Source organism: Agelaius tricolor, unplaced genomic scaffold, assembly GCF_023055355.1.
Source record: "Agelaius tricolor isolate 1412-34295 unplaced genomic scaffold, bAgeTri1.0.p SCAF_117, whole genome shotgun sequence".
Classification (NCBI taxonomy): Eukaryota; Metazoa; Chordata; class Aves; order Passeriformes; family Icteridae; genus Agelaius; species Agelaius tricolor.
The window spans coordinates 116,881-130,640 of record NW_027269377.1 but is presented as its reverse complement, the minus strand read 5'-3'; the positions used below and the strand labels follow the sequence as shown (position 1 = coordinate 130,640).

General features: G+C 55.4%; 1 protein-coding gene across 11 annotated transcripts in view; it reads left to right on the top strand.

Moving 5' to 3' along the window:
* Window positions 1–424: 424 nt before the first annotated feature.
* Window positions 425–13,760, top strand: part of LOC139586405 (integrin alpha-X-like) — a 44,132-nt gene continuing 30,796 nt past the window's right edge. For 7 of the 11 annotated variants that reach the window (XM_071419737.1, XM_071419741.1, XM_071419736.1 and 4 more), the window contains exons 1-8: window positions 426–1,239; window positions 1,367–1,431; window positions 4,064–4,178; window positions 6,600–6,730; window positions 9,456–9,601; window positions 11,372–11,525; window positions 12,722–12,876; window positions 13,464–13,533. In XM_071419737.1, coding sequence (XP_071275838.1) covers window positions 6,617–6,730; window positions 9,456–9,601; window positions 11,372–11,525; window positions 12,722–12,876; window positions 13,464–13,533 — 639 coding nt within the window. In that variant the 5' untranslated portion in view covers window positions 426–1,239; window positions 1,367–1,431; window positions 4,064–4,178; window positions 6,600–6,616. Of the gene's footprint in view, window positions 1,240–1,366; window positions 1,432–4,063; window positions 4,179–6,599; window positions 6,731–7,700; window positions 7,765–7,844; window positions 7,895–9,455; window positions 9,602–9,921; window positions 10,011–11,371; window positions 11,526–12,721; window positions 12,877–13,463; window positions 13,534–13,760 lie in introns of those variants that run through there. The other 4 variants (XM_071419739.1, XM_071419743.1, XM_071419744.1 and 1 more) reach the window with 4 other exon arrangements.

Sequence of the window (13,760 nt, the reverse complement as noted above, 5' to 3'; positions counted from 1 at the left end):
GGCCCAAAATCCCCTGAATTCACCCCAAAATATCCCCCAAAACCCCGCCAAAAATATCCCTAAAATCCCCCAAATTTCCCCCCAAAAAAACCCCAAAACCCCCAAAATCCCCCCCCCACCATCCCCTAAACCGCCCCAAATCCCCCCAAAAAATCCCCCCAAGTTCCTCCCGAAACTGCCCCGAATTTCCCCAAAATCCGCCCCAAAATCCAACCCCAAATCCTCAAATTTCCACCAAAAAAAACCCCAAAAAAACCAAAAAAACCCCCAAAAAACCCCAAACTTCCCCCATCTCCCCCCCTCCCAAATTCCCCCAAATTTTCCCAAAATCCACCCCAAAATCCCCCAAAATCGACCCCCAAAATCCACCGCAAAATCCACCCAAAATCCCCTGAAATTCCTCAAATTTCTGCCAAAAAAAACCCAAAAAAACCCCAAAATCCCCCCAAAATCCCCCCAAAATCCCCCCCAAAATCCTCGAATTTCCGCCGAAAAAAAAAAAAAACCAAACCCCAAAAATCCCCAAAACCCGCCCAAAATCCACCCCAAAATCCTCAAATTTCCACCAAAAAAAACCCAAAAAAACCCCCCAAAATCCACCCCAAAATCCACCCCTAAACCTCCACAAAATCCACCCCAAAATCCCCCCAAAATCCACCCCAAAATCCCCCCAAAATCCCCTGAAATTCCTCAAATTTCCGCCAAAAAAACCCCCAAAAAACCCCCCAAAATCCGCCCCAAAATCCACCCCAAAATCCACCCCAAAAATCCCCTGAAAATCCTCAAATTTCCCCAAAAAAAAAACCCAAAAAAACCCCGAAATCCACCCCAAAATCCACCCCTAAACCCCCCCAAAATCCACCCCAAAATCCTCAAATTTCCACCAAAAAAAACCCAAAAAAAACCCCCAAAATCCACCCCAAAAATCCCCTGAAAATCCTCAAATTTCCGCCCGAAAAAAACCCAAAAAAACCCCAAAATCCACCCCAAAATCCACCCCAAAAAATCCCCTGAAATTCCTCAAATTCCCACCAAAAAAAAACCCAAAAAACCCCCAAAAAAAACCCCCAAAAATCCCCAAACTCCCCCATTTTCCCTCCCAAAACCCCCAATTTTCCCAAATCCGCCGGATTTCACCCCAAAGGCTCCTGGTGGGGGCGCCCCGGGCGGGCGGCGGCTCCGGGGCCGTTTTCGGCTGCAGCTTCGGCTCCGGGAATTGCCAGAAAATTCCGATTTCAGGTGAGACCCCCAAATTTTGGGGGACCCCTCCCCAAATTTTTTTGGGGGACCCCAAATTTTTTTTGGGGGGGGGCGGATCCCAAATTCTGGGCGTGGTCTCAGCCCTGGCCCCTCCCACCTTTCCCAGGCCCCCCCGGATCCGAAAATTCCTCGCTGGGGCTGGCGCTGGCGGCCGGGGACGACGCGGCCCTGGTGAGACCCCGAAATTTGGGGATTTTGCCCCAAAATTTGGAGGTTTTGGGGCTTTTTTAGCGTGAAACTTGGAGGGGTTGGGGAGGTTGCACCTGAAAATTTGGGGTTTTTTGGGTGGTTTTACCACAAAATTTGGAGGTTTTAGGGCTTTTTACCATTAAACTTGGAAGTTTTTGTAAGGTTCTGCCCCAAAATTTGGGGTTTTTTGGGAGGTTCCACCACAAAATTTGGAGGTTTTGGGGCTTTTTTACTGTAAAACTTGGAGGGGTTTGGGAGGTTCTACCCAAAAATTTGGGGGTTTTTGGGCTTTTCGCCCCAAAATTTGGAGGTTTTGGGGCTTGTTTGCCGTAAAACTTGGAAGTTTTTGTGAGGTTCTGCCCGAAAATTTGGGGTTTTTTGGGAGGTTATGCCCCAAAATTTGGGGGTTTTTAGGGCTTTTCGCCCCAAAATTTGGAGGTTTTGGGGCTTTTTTACCATAAAACTTGGAGGGTTTGGGGAGGTTGCACCTGAAAATTTGGATTTTTTTGGGTGGTTTCGCTCCAAAATTTGGATTTTTTGGGAGGTTTCACCACAAAAATCTGGATTTTTTCGGAGGTTTTGCCCCAAAATTTGGATTTTTTGTGAGGTTCCACCACAAAACTTGGAGGTTTTTGTGAGGTTCCACCCCAAAATTTGGATTTTTTTGGGTAGTTTCACTCCAAAATTTGGAGGTTTTGGGGCTTTTTTAGTGTGAAACTTGGAGGGGTTGGGGAGGTTGCACCTGAAAATTTGGGTTTTTTTGGGTGGTTTTACCACAAAATTTGGGGTTTTTAGGAGGTTTCGCTCCAAAATTTGGATTTTTTTGTGAGGTTCCGCCACAAAATTTGGGGTTTTTTGGGTGGTTTCGCCCCAAAATTTGGAATTTCTTGGAGGTTTCACCACAAAATTTGGATTTTTTGGGAGGTTTTGCCCCAAAGTTCAGAGGTTTTTGGGAGGTTCTACTCCAAAATTTGGGGTTTTTAGGACTTTTTACCATAAAACTTGGAGGGTTTTGGGAGGTTCCAACACAAAATTTGGAGGTTTTTAGGAGGTTTTGCCCCAAAATTTGGAGGTTTTGGGGCTTTTTTACTGTATAACTTGGAGGTTTTTAGGAGGTTTTGCCCCAAAATTTGGATTTTTTGGGAGGTTTCACCACAAAAATCTGGATTTTTTCGGAGGTTTTGCCCCAAAATTTGGATTTTTTAGGAGGTTTTGCCCCAAAATTTGGAGGTTTTGGGGCTTTTTTGACATAAAACTTGGAAGTTTTTGTGAGGTTCTGCCCGAAAATTTGGGGTTTTTTGGGAGGTTCCGCCCCAAAATTTGGGGTTTTTTAGGAGGTTTCACCCCAAAATTTGAATTTTTTTGGGAGGTTCTACTCCAAAATTTGGAGGTTTTGGGGGTTTTTTAGTGTGAAACTTGGAGGGGTTTGGGAGGTTCTACCCAAAAATTTGGGGTTTTTAGGAGGTTTTGCCCCAAAATTTGGAGGTTTCGGGGCTTTTTTACTGTAAAACTTGGAAGTTTTTGTAAGGTTCTACCCAAAAATTTGGGATTTTTTAGGAGGTTTTGCCCCAAAATTTGGGGTTTTTTGGGTGGTTTCGCCCCAAAATTTGGATTTTTTGGGAGGTTTCACCACAAAAATCTGGATTTTTTCGGAGGTTTTGCCCCAAAATTTGGAGGTTTTGGGGCTTTTTTAGTGTGAAACTTGGAGGGGTTTGGGAGGTTGCACCTGAAAATTTGGATTTTTTTGGGTGGTTTTACCACAAAATTTGGAGTTTTTAGGAGGTTTTGCCCCAAAGTTTGGAGGTTTTTGGGAGGTTCCACCACAAAATTTGGGCGTTTTAGGAGGTTCCACCCCAAAATTTGGGGGTTTTTAGGGCTTTTCGCCCCAAAATTTGGAGGTTTTGGGGCTTTTTTAGTGTAAAACTTGGAAGTTTTTGTGAGGTTCTGCCCGAAAATTTGGGGTTTTTTAGGAGGTTGCACCCCAAAATTTGGGTTTTTTTGGGAGGTTCTACTCCAAAATTTGGAGGTTTTGGGGCTTTTTTAGTGTGAAACTTGGAGGGGTTTGGGAGGTTGCACCTGAAAATTTGGGGTTTTTTGGGTGGTTTTGCCTCAAAATTTGGGGTTTTTAGGAGGTTTCGCTCCAAAATTTGGATTTTTTTGTGAGGTTCCGCCACAAAATTTGGGTTTTTTTAGGAGGTTTTGCCCCAAAATTTGGAGTTTTTGTGAGATTCTGCCTCAAAATTTGGAGGTTTTCGGGAGGTTCCGCCCCAAATTTTGGATTTTTTTGGAGGTTTCGTCCCAAAAATTGAAGTTCTTGCCAGGCAGATTTCCCAAAAATTCCCAAAAATTCCCCCCAAAATTTTTTTTTTTTTTTTGGAGGTTTCGCCCCAAAAATTGAATTTTTTTTTGTGAGGTTTCGCCCCAAAAATTGAAGTTCCTGCCACGTAGAATTCCCAAAAATTGCAATTTTTATTTTGTTTGTTGTTTTTTCAACATTTCACCCCAAAATTCCCTTTTTTTTTTTTCCGAGGGGACCTCGGGACGGGATTTTTTTTTTTTTTTTTTTTCTCTTTTTAACCAAAATCGCCGTTTCTGAGGTGAAATCTGTGTCCAGGTGTGCGGCCCCGCCTCGCCCCAGGTGTGCGGGGTCAACGTCCACCTCAACGGCTTCTGCGTCCAGCTGGGCCCCGCGCTCCGGCCGCTCCGGACACTGCCCGGCGCCTTCCCAGGTACTGAGTGACCGCTGGGCAGCGCGGGGTCAGCGGGGTCAGATGGGGTCAGCGGGGTCAGATGGGGTCAGCCGGGGTCAGCGGGGTCAGCCGGGGTCAGTGGGGTCAGCCAGGGGTCAGATGGGGTCAGCGGGGTCAGCCGGGGTCAGTGGGGGTCAGATGGGGTCAGTGGGGTCAGCCGGGGTCAGCCGGGGTCAGTGGGGTCAGCTGGGGTCAGTGGGGGTCAGTGGGGTCAGTGGGGTCAGCCGGGGTCAGTGGGGGTCAGCGGGGTCAGTGGGGGTCAGCGGGGGTCAGCCGGGGTCAGCGGGGTCAGCCGGGGTCAGCGGGGTCAGGGACACTGACCATTGGCCACCCTTGTGGTCATTGGGTCATTGTTGGCCTTGAGTGGTGACCACCCAATGACCAGTGGTCATCTGGGGTCATCTGGGGTCATTCATCTCCATGGACACTGACCATTGTCCACTCTGTGGTCATCTGGGGTCATCAGGGCCATGGTCATCATTGACCTTGAGTGGTGACCACCCAATGGTCATTGTCCACCCCGTGGTCATCTGGGCTCATGGACACTGACCACTGGCCATGGACATTGAGTGGTGACCACTTAGTGACCAGTGGTCATCTGGGGTCATCTGGGCTCAGGGACACTGACCATTGACCATTGTCCACCTCGTGGTCATCTGGGGTCCTCTGGGGTCATCAGGGCCGTGGTCATCATTGACCTTGAGTGGTGACCACTTAGTGACCAGTGGTCATCTGGGGTCATCTGGGGTCATGGACACTGACCGTTGGCCATGGGCATTGAGTGGTGACCACCCAATGGTCATTGTCCACCCTGTGGTCATCTGGGCTCATGGACACTGACCACTGACCATGGACATTGAGTGGTGACCACCCAGTGGTCATCTGGGGTCATTGGGGCCGTGGTCATCATTGACCTTGAGTGGTGACCACCCAATGGTCATTGTCCACCCTGTGGTCATCTGGGGTCATTCATCTCCATGGACACTGACCATTGACCATTGTCCACCTCGTGGTCATTGGGTCATCGTTGACCTTGAGCAGTGACCACCCAATGGTCATTGTCCACCCTGTGGTCATCTGGGCTCATGGACACTGACCACTGACCATGGACACTGAGTGGTGACCCCTCAATGACCATTGGTCATCCTTGACCTTGAGTGGTGACCACCCAATGACCATTGCTCATCTGGGCTCAGGGACAGTGACCATTGTCCAGTGTCCACCCCTGTGGTCATCTGGGGTCATCAGGGACATGGACACTGACCATTGTCCACCCTGTGGTCATCTGGGGTCATTCGTCTCCATGGGCATTGAGTGGTGACCACCCAGTGACCATTGGTCATCATTGACCTTGAGTGGTGACCACTTAGTGACCAGTGGTCATCTGGGGTCATCTGGGCTCACGGACACTGACCATTGACCGGTGTCCACCTGTGGTCATCTGGGATCATTCATCTACACGGACACTGACCATTGTCCACCCTGTGGTCATCTGGGGTCATCAGGGCCATGGTCATCATTGACCTTGAGTGGTGACCACTTAGTGACCAGTGGTCACCTGGGGTCATCTGGGGTCATTCACCTCCATGGACACTGACCACTGGCCACCCTGTGGTCATCTGGGCTCAGGGACACTGACCATTGACTGGTGACCACCCAGTGGTCATCTTGGGTCATCTGGGGTCATCTGGGGGGTCAGGGACACTGACCATTGACCATTGTCCACCCCGTGGTCATCTGGGGTCATCAGGGACATGGACACTGACCACTGGCCACCTTGTGGTCATTGGGTCATTGTTGACCTTGAGTGGTGACCACTTAGTGACCAGTGGTCATCTGGGGTCACTCAATGGTCAGTGGTCACTCAGTGGTCACTCATTGATCACTCAGTGGTCACTCATTGGTCACTCATGGCCAGTGGTCACTCACAGTCACTGGTCAGTGGTCAGTGGTCACTCATGGTCACTCAGTGGTCAGTGGTCACTGGTCACTCAGTGGTCACTCAGTGGTCAGTGGTCAGTCAGTGGTCACTCACTGGTCAGTGGTCATTGGTCACTCAGTGGTCACTCAGTGGTCACTCAGTGGTCACTCAGTGGTCACTCAGTGGTCACTCATGGTCACTCAGTGGTCACTGTGGTCACTCAGTGGTCACTCAGTGGTCACTGTGGTCACTCATTGGTCACTCACTGGTCACTGGTCAGTGGTCACTCGGTGGTCACTCATTGGTCACTCGGTGGTCACTCAGGGATGGTCAATGGTCACTCAGTGGTCACTGTGGTCACTCAGTGGTCACTCGGTGGTCACTCAGGGATGGTCAGTGGTCACTCAGTGGTCCCTCATTGGTCACTCAGTGGTCACTCATTGGTCAGTGGTCACTCATTGGTCACTCGGTGTCCGCAGAGTGCCCCTCGGCCGCCATGGACATCGCGTTCCTGGTGGACGGCTCGGGCAGCATCGCCCGCGAGGACTTCGAGAGCATGAAAGCGTTCGTGGGGCGCGTGATGGGGCACTTCCGGGATAGTGACACACAGGTAAACACACACCTGGGACAGGTAACACACACACCTGGGACAGGTAACACACACACCTGGGCACACCTGGGACAGGTAACACACACACCTGGGACAGGTAAGCGTTCGTGGGGCGCGTGATGGGGCACTTCCAGCACAGCGACGCACAGGTAACGCACCTGGACAGGTAAACTGCACACCTGGGACAGGTAACACACACACCTGGGCACACCTGGGCATGAAAGCGTTCGTGGGGCGCGTGATGGGGCACTTCCGGGATAGTGACACACAGGTAAGGAACACACCTGGGACAGGTAAATACACACACCTGGGCACACCTGGGACAGGTAAATACACACCTGGGACATGAAAGCGTTCGTGGGGCGCGTGATGGGGCACTTCCGGGATAGTGACACACAGGTAAGGAACACACCTGGACAGGTAACACACACACCTGGGACAGGTAACACACACACCTGGGATGGGTAATGGACACACCTGGGCATGAAAGCGTTCGTGGGGCGCGTGATGGGGCACTTCCGGGATAGTGACACACAGGTAACGCACCTGGACAGGTAAATACACACACCTGGGACAGGTAACACACACACACCTGGGGCGCGTGATGGGGCACTTCCGGCATGCGGATGCACAGGTAAATACACACCTGGACAGGTAAATACACACCTGGGACAGGTAACACACACACACCTGGGACAGGTAACACACACACCTGGGACAGGTAACACACACACCTGGGCATGAAAGCGTTCGTGGGGCGCGTGATGGGGCACTTCCGGGATAGTGACACACAGGTAAGGAACACACCTGGGCAGGTAAACTGCACACCTGGGACAGGTAACACACACCTGGGCATGAAAGCGTTCGTGGGGCGCGTGATGGGGCACTTCCGGGATAGTGACACACAGGTAACAATGCACACCTGGGCACACCTGGGCACACCTGGGACAGGTAAATACACACCTGGGCACACCTGGGACATGAAAGCGTTCGTGGGGCGCGTGATGGGGCACTTCCGGCACAGCGACGCACAGGTAACGCACCTGGACAGGTAAATACACACCTGGGACAGGTAAATACACCTGGGATGGGTAATGGACACACCTGGGCATGAAAGCGTTCGTGGGGCGCGTGATGGGGCACTTCCGGGATAGTGACACACAGGTAATGAACACACCTGGGACAGGTAACACACACACCTGGGACAGGTAACACACACACCTGGGACAGGTAACACACACACACCTGGGACAGGTAAGCGTTCGTGGGGCGCGTGATGGGGCACTTCCGGCACAGCGACGCACAGGTAAGGAACACACCTGGACAGGTAACACACACACCTGGGCACACCTGGGCACACCTGGGCACACCTGGGCACACCTGGACAGGTAAGCGTTCGTGGGGCGCGTGATGGGGCACTTCCGGGATAGCGATGCACAGGTAAGGAACACACCTGGGCAGGTAAACTGCACACCTGGGATGGGTAATGGACACACCTGGGACAGGTAACACACACACCTGGGACAGGTAAATACACCTGGGCACACCTGGGCACACCTGGGCAGGTAAACACACACACCTGGGGCGCATGATGGGGCACTTCCGGGACAGCGACGCACAGGTAACTGCACACCTGGACAGGTAACGCACACCTGGGACAGGTAAACACACCAGGGCACACCTGGGCACAGCTGGGCACAGCTGGGCAGGTAATGCACACACCTGGGCAGGTAAACACACCTGGGGCGGTCACTCAGTGTCCATCTGGTCACTCCGTGTCCATCGGGGCGGTCACTCCGTGTCCATCTCAGTGGTCACTCAGTGTCCCTCTGGGGTGGTCACTCTGTGTCCATCAGGGTGGTCACTCAGTGTCCATCTCGGTGGTCACTCAGTGTCCATCTCAGTGGTCACTCAGTGTCCCTCTGGGGTGGTCACTCAGTGTCCATCTGGTCACTCAGTGTCCATCGGGGCGGTCACTCAGTGTCCATCTCAGTGGTCACTCAGTGTCCATCTCAGTGGTCACTCAGTGTCCATCTCGGTGGTCACTCTGTGTCCATCTCAGTGGTCACTCAGTGTCCATCGGGGCGGTCACTCAGTGTCCATCTGGGTGGTCACTCAGTGTCCATCTCAGTGGTCACTCCGTGTCCATCTCGGTGGTCACTCAGTGTCCATCTCAGTGGTCACTCAGTGTCCATCTCGGTGGTCACTCTGTGTCCATCTCAGTGGTCACTCTGTGTCCATCTGGGTGGTCACTCCGTGTCCATCTCGGTGGTCACTCTGTGTCCATCGGGGTGGTCACTCTGTGTCCATCTCAGTGGTCACTCTGTGTCCATCTGGGCGGTCACTCCGTGTCCATCTCGGTGGTCACTCCGTGTCCATCTGGGGTGGTCACTCAGTTTCCCTCTGGGGTGGTCACTCAGTGTCCATCTGGGTGGTCACTCAGTGTCCATCTCAGTGGTCACTCAGTGTCCATCAGGGTGGTCACTCAGTGTCCATCGGGGCGGTCACTCAGTGTCCCTCTGGGGTGGTCACTCAGTGTCCATCTCAGTGGTCACTCTGTGTCCATCTCAGCAGTCACTCCATGTCCATCTGGGGTGGTCACTCAGTGTCCATCTGGGTGGTCACTCCGTGTCCATCTCAGTGTCCATCTCAGTGGTCACTCCGTGTCCATTGGGGTGGTCACTCAGTGTCCATCTCAGTGGTCACTCCGTGTCCATCTGTCCAGTTCTCCCTGACCCAGTTCTCCCATGAGATCCGGGACCATTTCGACTTCAGCGCCTTCCGGAAGGTTCCGGAGCCCTGGCGGCTGCTCCAGAGCGTCCGGCAGCTGTCCGGAGCCACGCGCACGGCCACGGCCATCCGCCACGTCCTGTGAGTGACCACTGACCGCTGAGTGACCACTGACCATTGACCAATGACCACTGACACTGCTGGCCCTGCTGACCCCACTGACCGCTCCCCTGGCCATTGTCCGGCCGCTGTCCGGAGCCACGCGCACGGCCACGGCCATCCGCCATGTCCTGTGAGTGACCACTGAGTGACCACTGACCATTAACCCCACTGACCCCACTGACCATTGTCCGGCAGCTGTCCGGAGCCACGCGCACGGCCACGGCCATCCGCCACGTCCTGTGAGTGACCACTGACCGCTGAGTGACCACTGACCATTGACCAATGACCACTGACACTGCTGACCTTGCTGACCAATGACCGCTCCCCTGGCCATTGTCCGGCAGCTGTCCGGAGCCACGCGCACGGCCACGGCCATCCGCCACGTCCTGTGAGTGACCGCTGAGTGACCACTGACCCCTGACCAATGACCACTGACCCCACTGACCCAATGACCCCGCTGACCACCCCCCTGCCCACATCTGGCGGCACTGACCACTGACCTCTGTCCATGCTGACCACTGACCACTCCTCTGGCCATGCCCAGCCCTGCTGACCACTGACCTTTGTCTGCACTGACCACTGACCATTCCCATGGCCACATCCAGCCCTGCTGACCACTGACCTCCAGCCACGCTGACCACTGACCTCCAGCCACACTGACCGCTGCCCTCTGGCCACACTGACCACTGACCTCCAGCCACACTGACCTCTGGCCACACTGACCGCTGACCATTCCCATGGCCACATCCAGCCCCACTGACCGCTGCCCTCCGGCCACGCTGACCGCACTGACCGCCACTGACCGCACTGACCGCACTGACCACACTGACCGCACTGACCGCACTGACCACACTGACCACACTGACCGCTGCCCTCCGGCCTTGCTGACCGCACTGACCGCTGCCCTCCGGCCACGCTGACCACACTGACCGCACTGACCACGCTGACCACGCTGACCACGCTGACCGCTGCCCTCCGGCCACGCTGACCACGCTGACCACACTGACCACACTGACCGCACTGACCGCTGCCCTCCGGCCGCACTGACCGCGCTGACCGCACTGACCACGCTGACCGCTGCCCTCCAGCCTTGCTGACCGCACTGACCGCACTGACCGCACTGACCGCACTGACCGCACTGACCGCACTGACTGCACTGACCACACTGACCGCACTGACCACACTGACCGCTGCCCTCCGGCCACACTGACCGCACTGACCGCACTGACCACACTGACTGCACTGACCACACTGACCACACTGACCACGCTGACCACACTGACCACGCTGACCACTGCCCTCCGGCCACACTGACCACACTGACCGCGCTGACCATGCTGACCGCACTGACCGCTGCCCTCCGGCCACACTGACCACGCTGACCACGCTGACTGCGCTGACCACACTGACTGCTGCCCTCCGGCCACACTGACCACACTGACTGCACTGACCACACTGACCGCACTGACCACACTGACCACACTGACCGCACTGACCGCTGCCCTCCGGCCTTGCTGACCACACTGACCGCACTGACCACGCTGACCACGCTGACCACGCTGACCGCTGACCTCCGGCCACGCTGACCACACTGACCGCACTGACCGCTGCCCTCTGGCCGCACTGACCGCACTGACCACGCTGACCACGCTGACCACACTGACCGCTGCCCTCCGGCCGCACTGACCACACTGACCGCACTGACCGCTGCCCTCCGGCCGCACTGACCGCGCTGACCTCTGACCCCAGGACGCAGATGTTCGTGTCCGGCCGCGGGGCCCGGCCGCACGCCCGGCGCATCCTGATCGTGGTCACCGACGGCGAGAAGTTCGATGACCCCCTGGACTACCCGGAGGTCATCCCGCTGGCCGAGAGGGCAAAGGTCACGCGCTACGCCATCGGGGTCAGTCCCACGGACGCACGGACGGACGCGTCCGTCTGTCCATCCGTCCTGTCTGTGTCCATCCGTCTGTCCATCCGTCCTGTCCATTCGTGTCCATCTGTCCATCCATCCTGTCCATTCATGTCCATCCGTCTGTCCATCCGTTCTGTCCATGTCCACCATGTCCATCTGTCCTGTCCATTCATGTCCACCATGTCCAGCTGTCCATCCGTGTCCACCATGTCCAGCTGTCCATCATGTCCAGCTGTCCATCCGTCCGTGTCCATCTGTCCATCCCTCTCCATCTCTCCTGTCCGTCCGTGTCCACCATGTCCAGTTGTCCATTCATGTCCATCTGTCCATCCATGTCCACCTGTCCATCCCACCGTGTCCATCATGTCCAGTTGTCCATCCATGTCCACCATGTCCAGCTGTCCATCCATGTCCACCTGTCCATCCCACCATGTCCAGTTGTCCATCCGTCCGTCCATCCATCCATGTCCATCATGTCCAGCCGTGTCCAGTCGTGTCCACCATGTCCAGCTGTCCATCCATGTCCAGCTGTCCATCCATCTCCTGTCCATTCATGTCCATCTGTCCATCTCTCCTGTCCGTCCGTGTCCACCATGTCCAGCTGTCCATTCATGTCCATCCATGTCCATCATGTCCATCTGTCCACCTGTCTATCCCACCATGTCCACCTGTCCATTCATGTCCATCCATGTCCACCTGTCCATCCAACCGTGTCCATCTGTCCATCCATGTCCACCATGTCCATCTGTCCATCTCTCCTGTCCGTGTCCATCCACCTGTCCATCCCACCTGTCCGTCTGTCCCACCTGTTCCACCTCACCTGTCCAACTCCATCCATCCATGCCCACCTCACCTGTCCATCTCACCTGTCCATCCATGTCCACCTGTCCGTCTGTCCCACCTGTCCATGCCCACCTGTCCATGCCCACCTGTCTGTCTGCACCTCACCTGTCCACCTCACCTGTCCATCCCACCTGTCCATCCATGCCCACCTGTCCATCCATGTCCACCTGTCCGTCTGTCCCACCTGTCCATGCCCACCTGTCCATGCCCACCCCACCTGTCCATCCATGCTCACCTGTCCATGCCCACCTGTCCATGCCCACCTGTCCATCCATGCCCACCTGTCCATCCATGCCCACCTGTCCATCCATGCTCACCTGTCCATCTCACCTGTGGCGCAGGTGGGCGGGGCGTTCCGGAACCCGGATGCGTTCCGGGAGCTGCAGGTGATCGCCTCCAGCCCCGCCCGGGATCACCTGTTCCGCGTCGACAACTTCCGGGCGCTGGACGGGATCCAGAGCCAGCTCCAGGAGAAGATCTTCGCCATCGAGGGTACCTGGGCACACCTGGGCACACCTGGGCACACCTGAGATACACCTGGGCACACCTGGGGGCACCTGGGGGATGCCTGGGTTACACCTGGGGGGTACCTGGGCACACCTGGGGGCACCTGGGCACACCTGGGCGCACCTGGGCACACCTGGGGGTACCTGGGCCACACCTGGGGACAGTTATAACACACCTGGGATACACCTGGGGGCACCTGGGGGCACCTGGGGGGTACCTGGGACACACCTGGGGGTACCTGGGGGCATCTGGGATACACCTGAGATACACCTGGGGGGTACCTGGGGGCACCTGGGGACACCTGGATACACCTGGGATACACCTGGGGGCACCTGAGGGCACCTGGGCACACCTGGGGGGTACCTGGGGACACCTGAGATACACCTGGCGCACCTGGGATACACCTGGGCACACCTGGGGGTACCCGGGGATGTTTTTTACACACCTGGGGGATACCTGGGGGGTACCTGGGCACACCTGGGGGTACCTGGGGATGTTTTTTACACACCTGGGGGTACCTGTGCCCTCACCTGTGCCCTCACCTGTGCCCCGCCCGCTCTCACCTGCGCCAGGTACGCACTCGGTGCACGGCAGCTCCTTCCAGCTGGAGATGGCCCAGGAGGGGATGAGCGCCACCCTGAGCCCCGTGAGTGACCACAGAGTGACCACAGAGTGACCAACTGACCATGAGTGACCACTGAGTGACCAATGAGTGACCAACTGACCAATGAGTGACCATGAGTGACCACAGAGTGACCATGAGTGACCACTGACCAACTGACCATAGAGTGACCACTGACCATGAGTGACCACTGAGTGACCACTGAGTGACCAACTGACCACTGAGTGACCATGAGTGACCACAGAGTGACC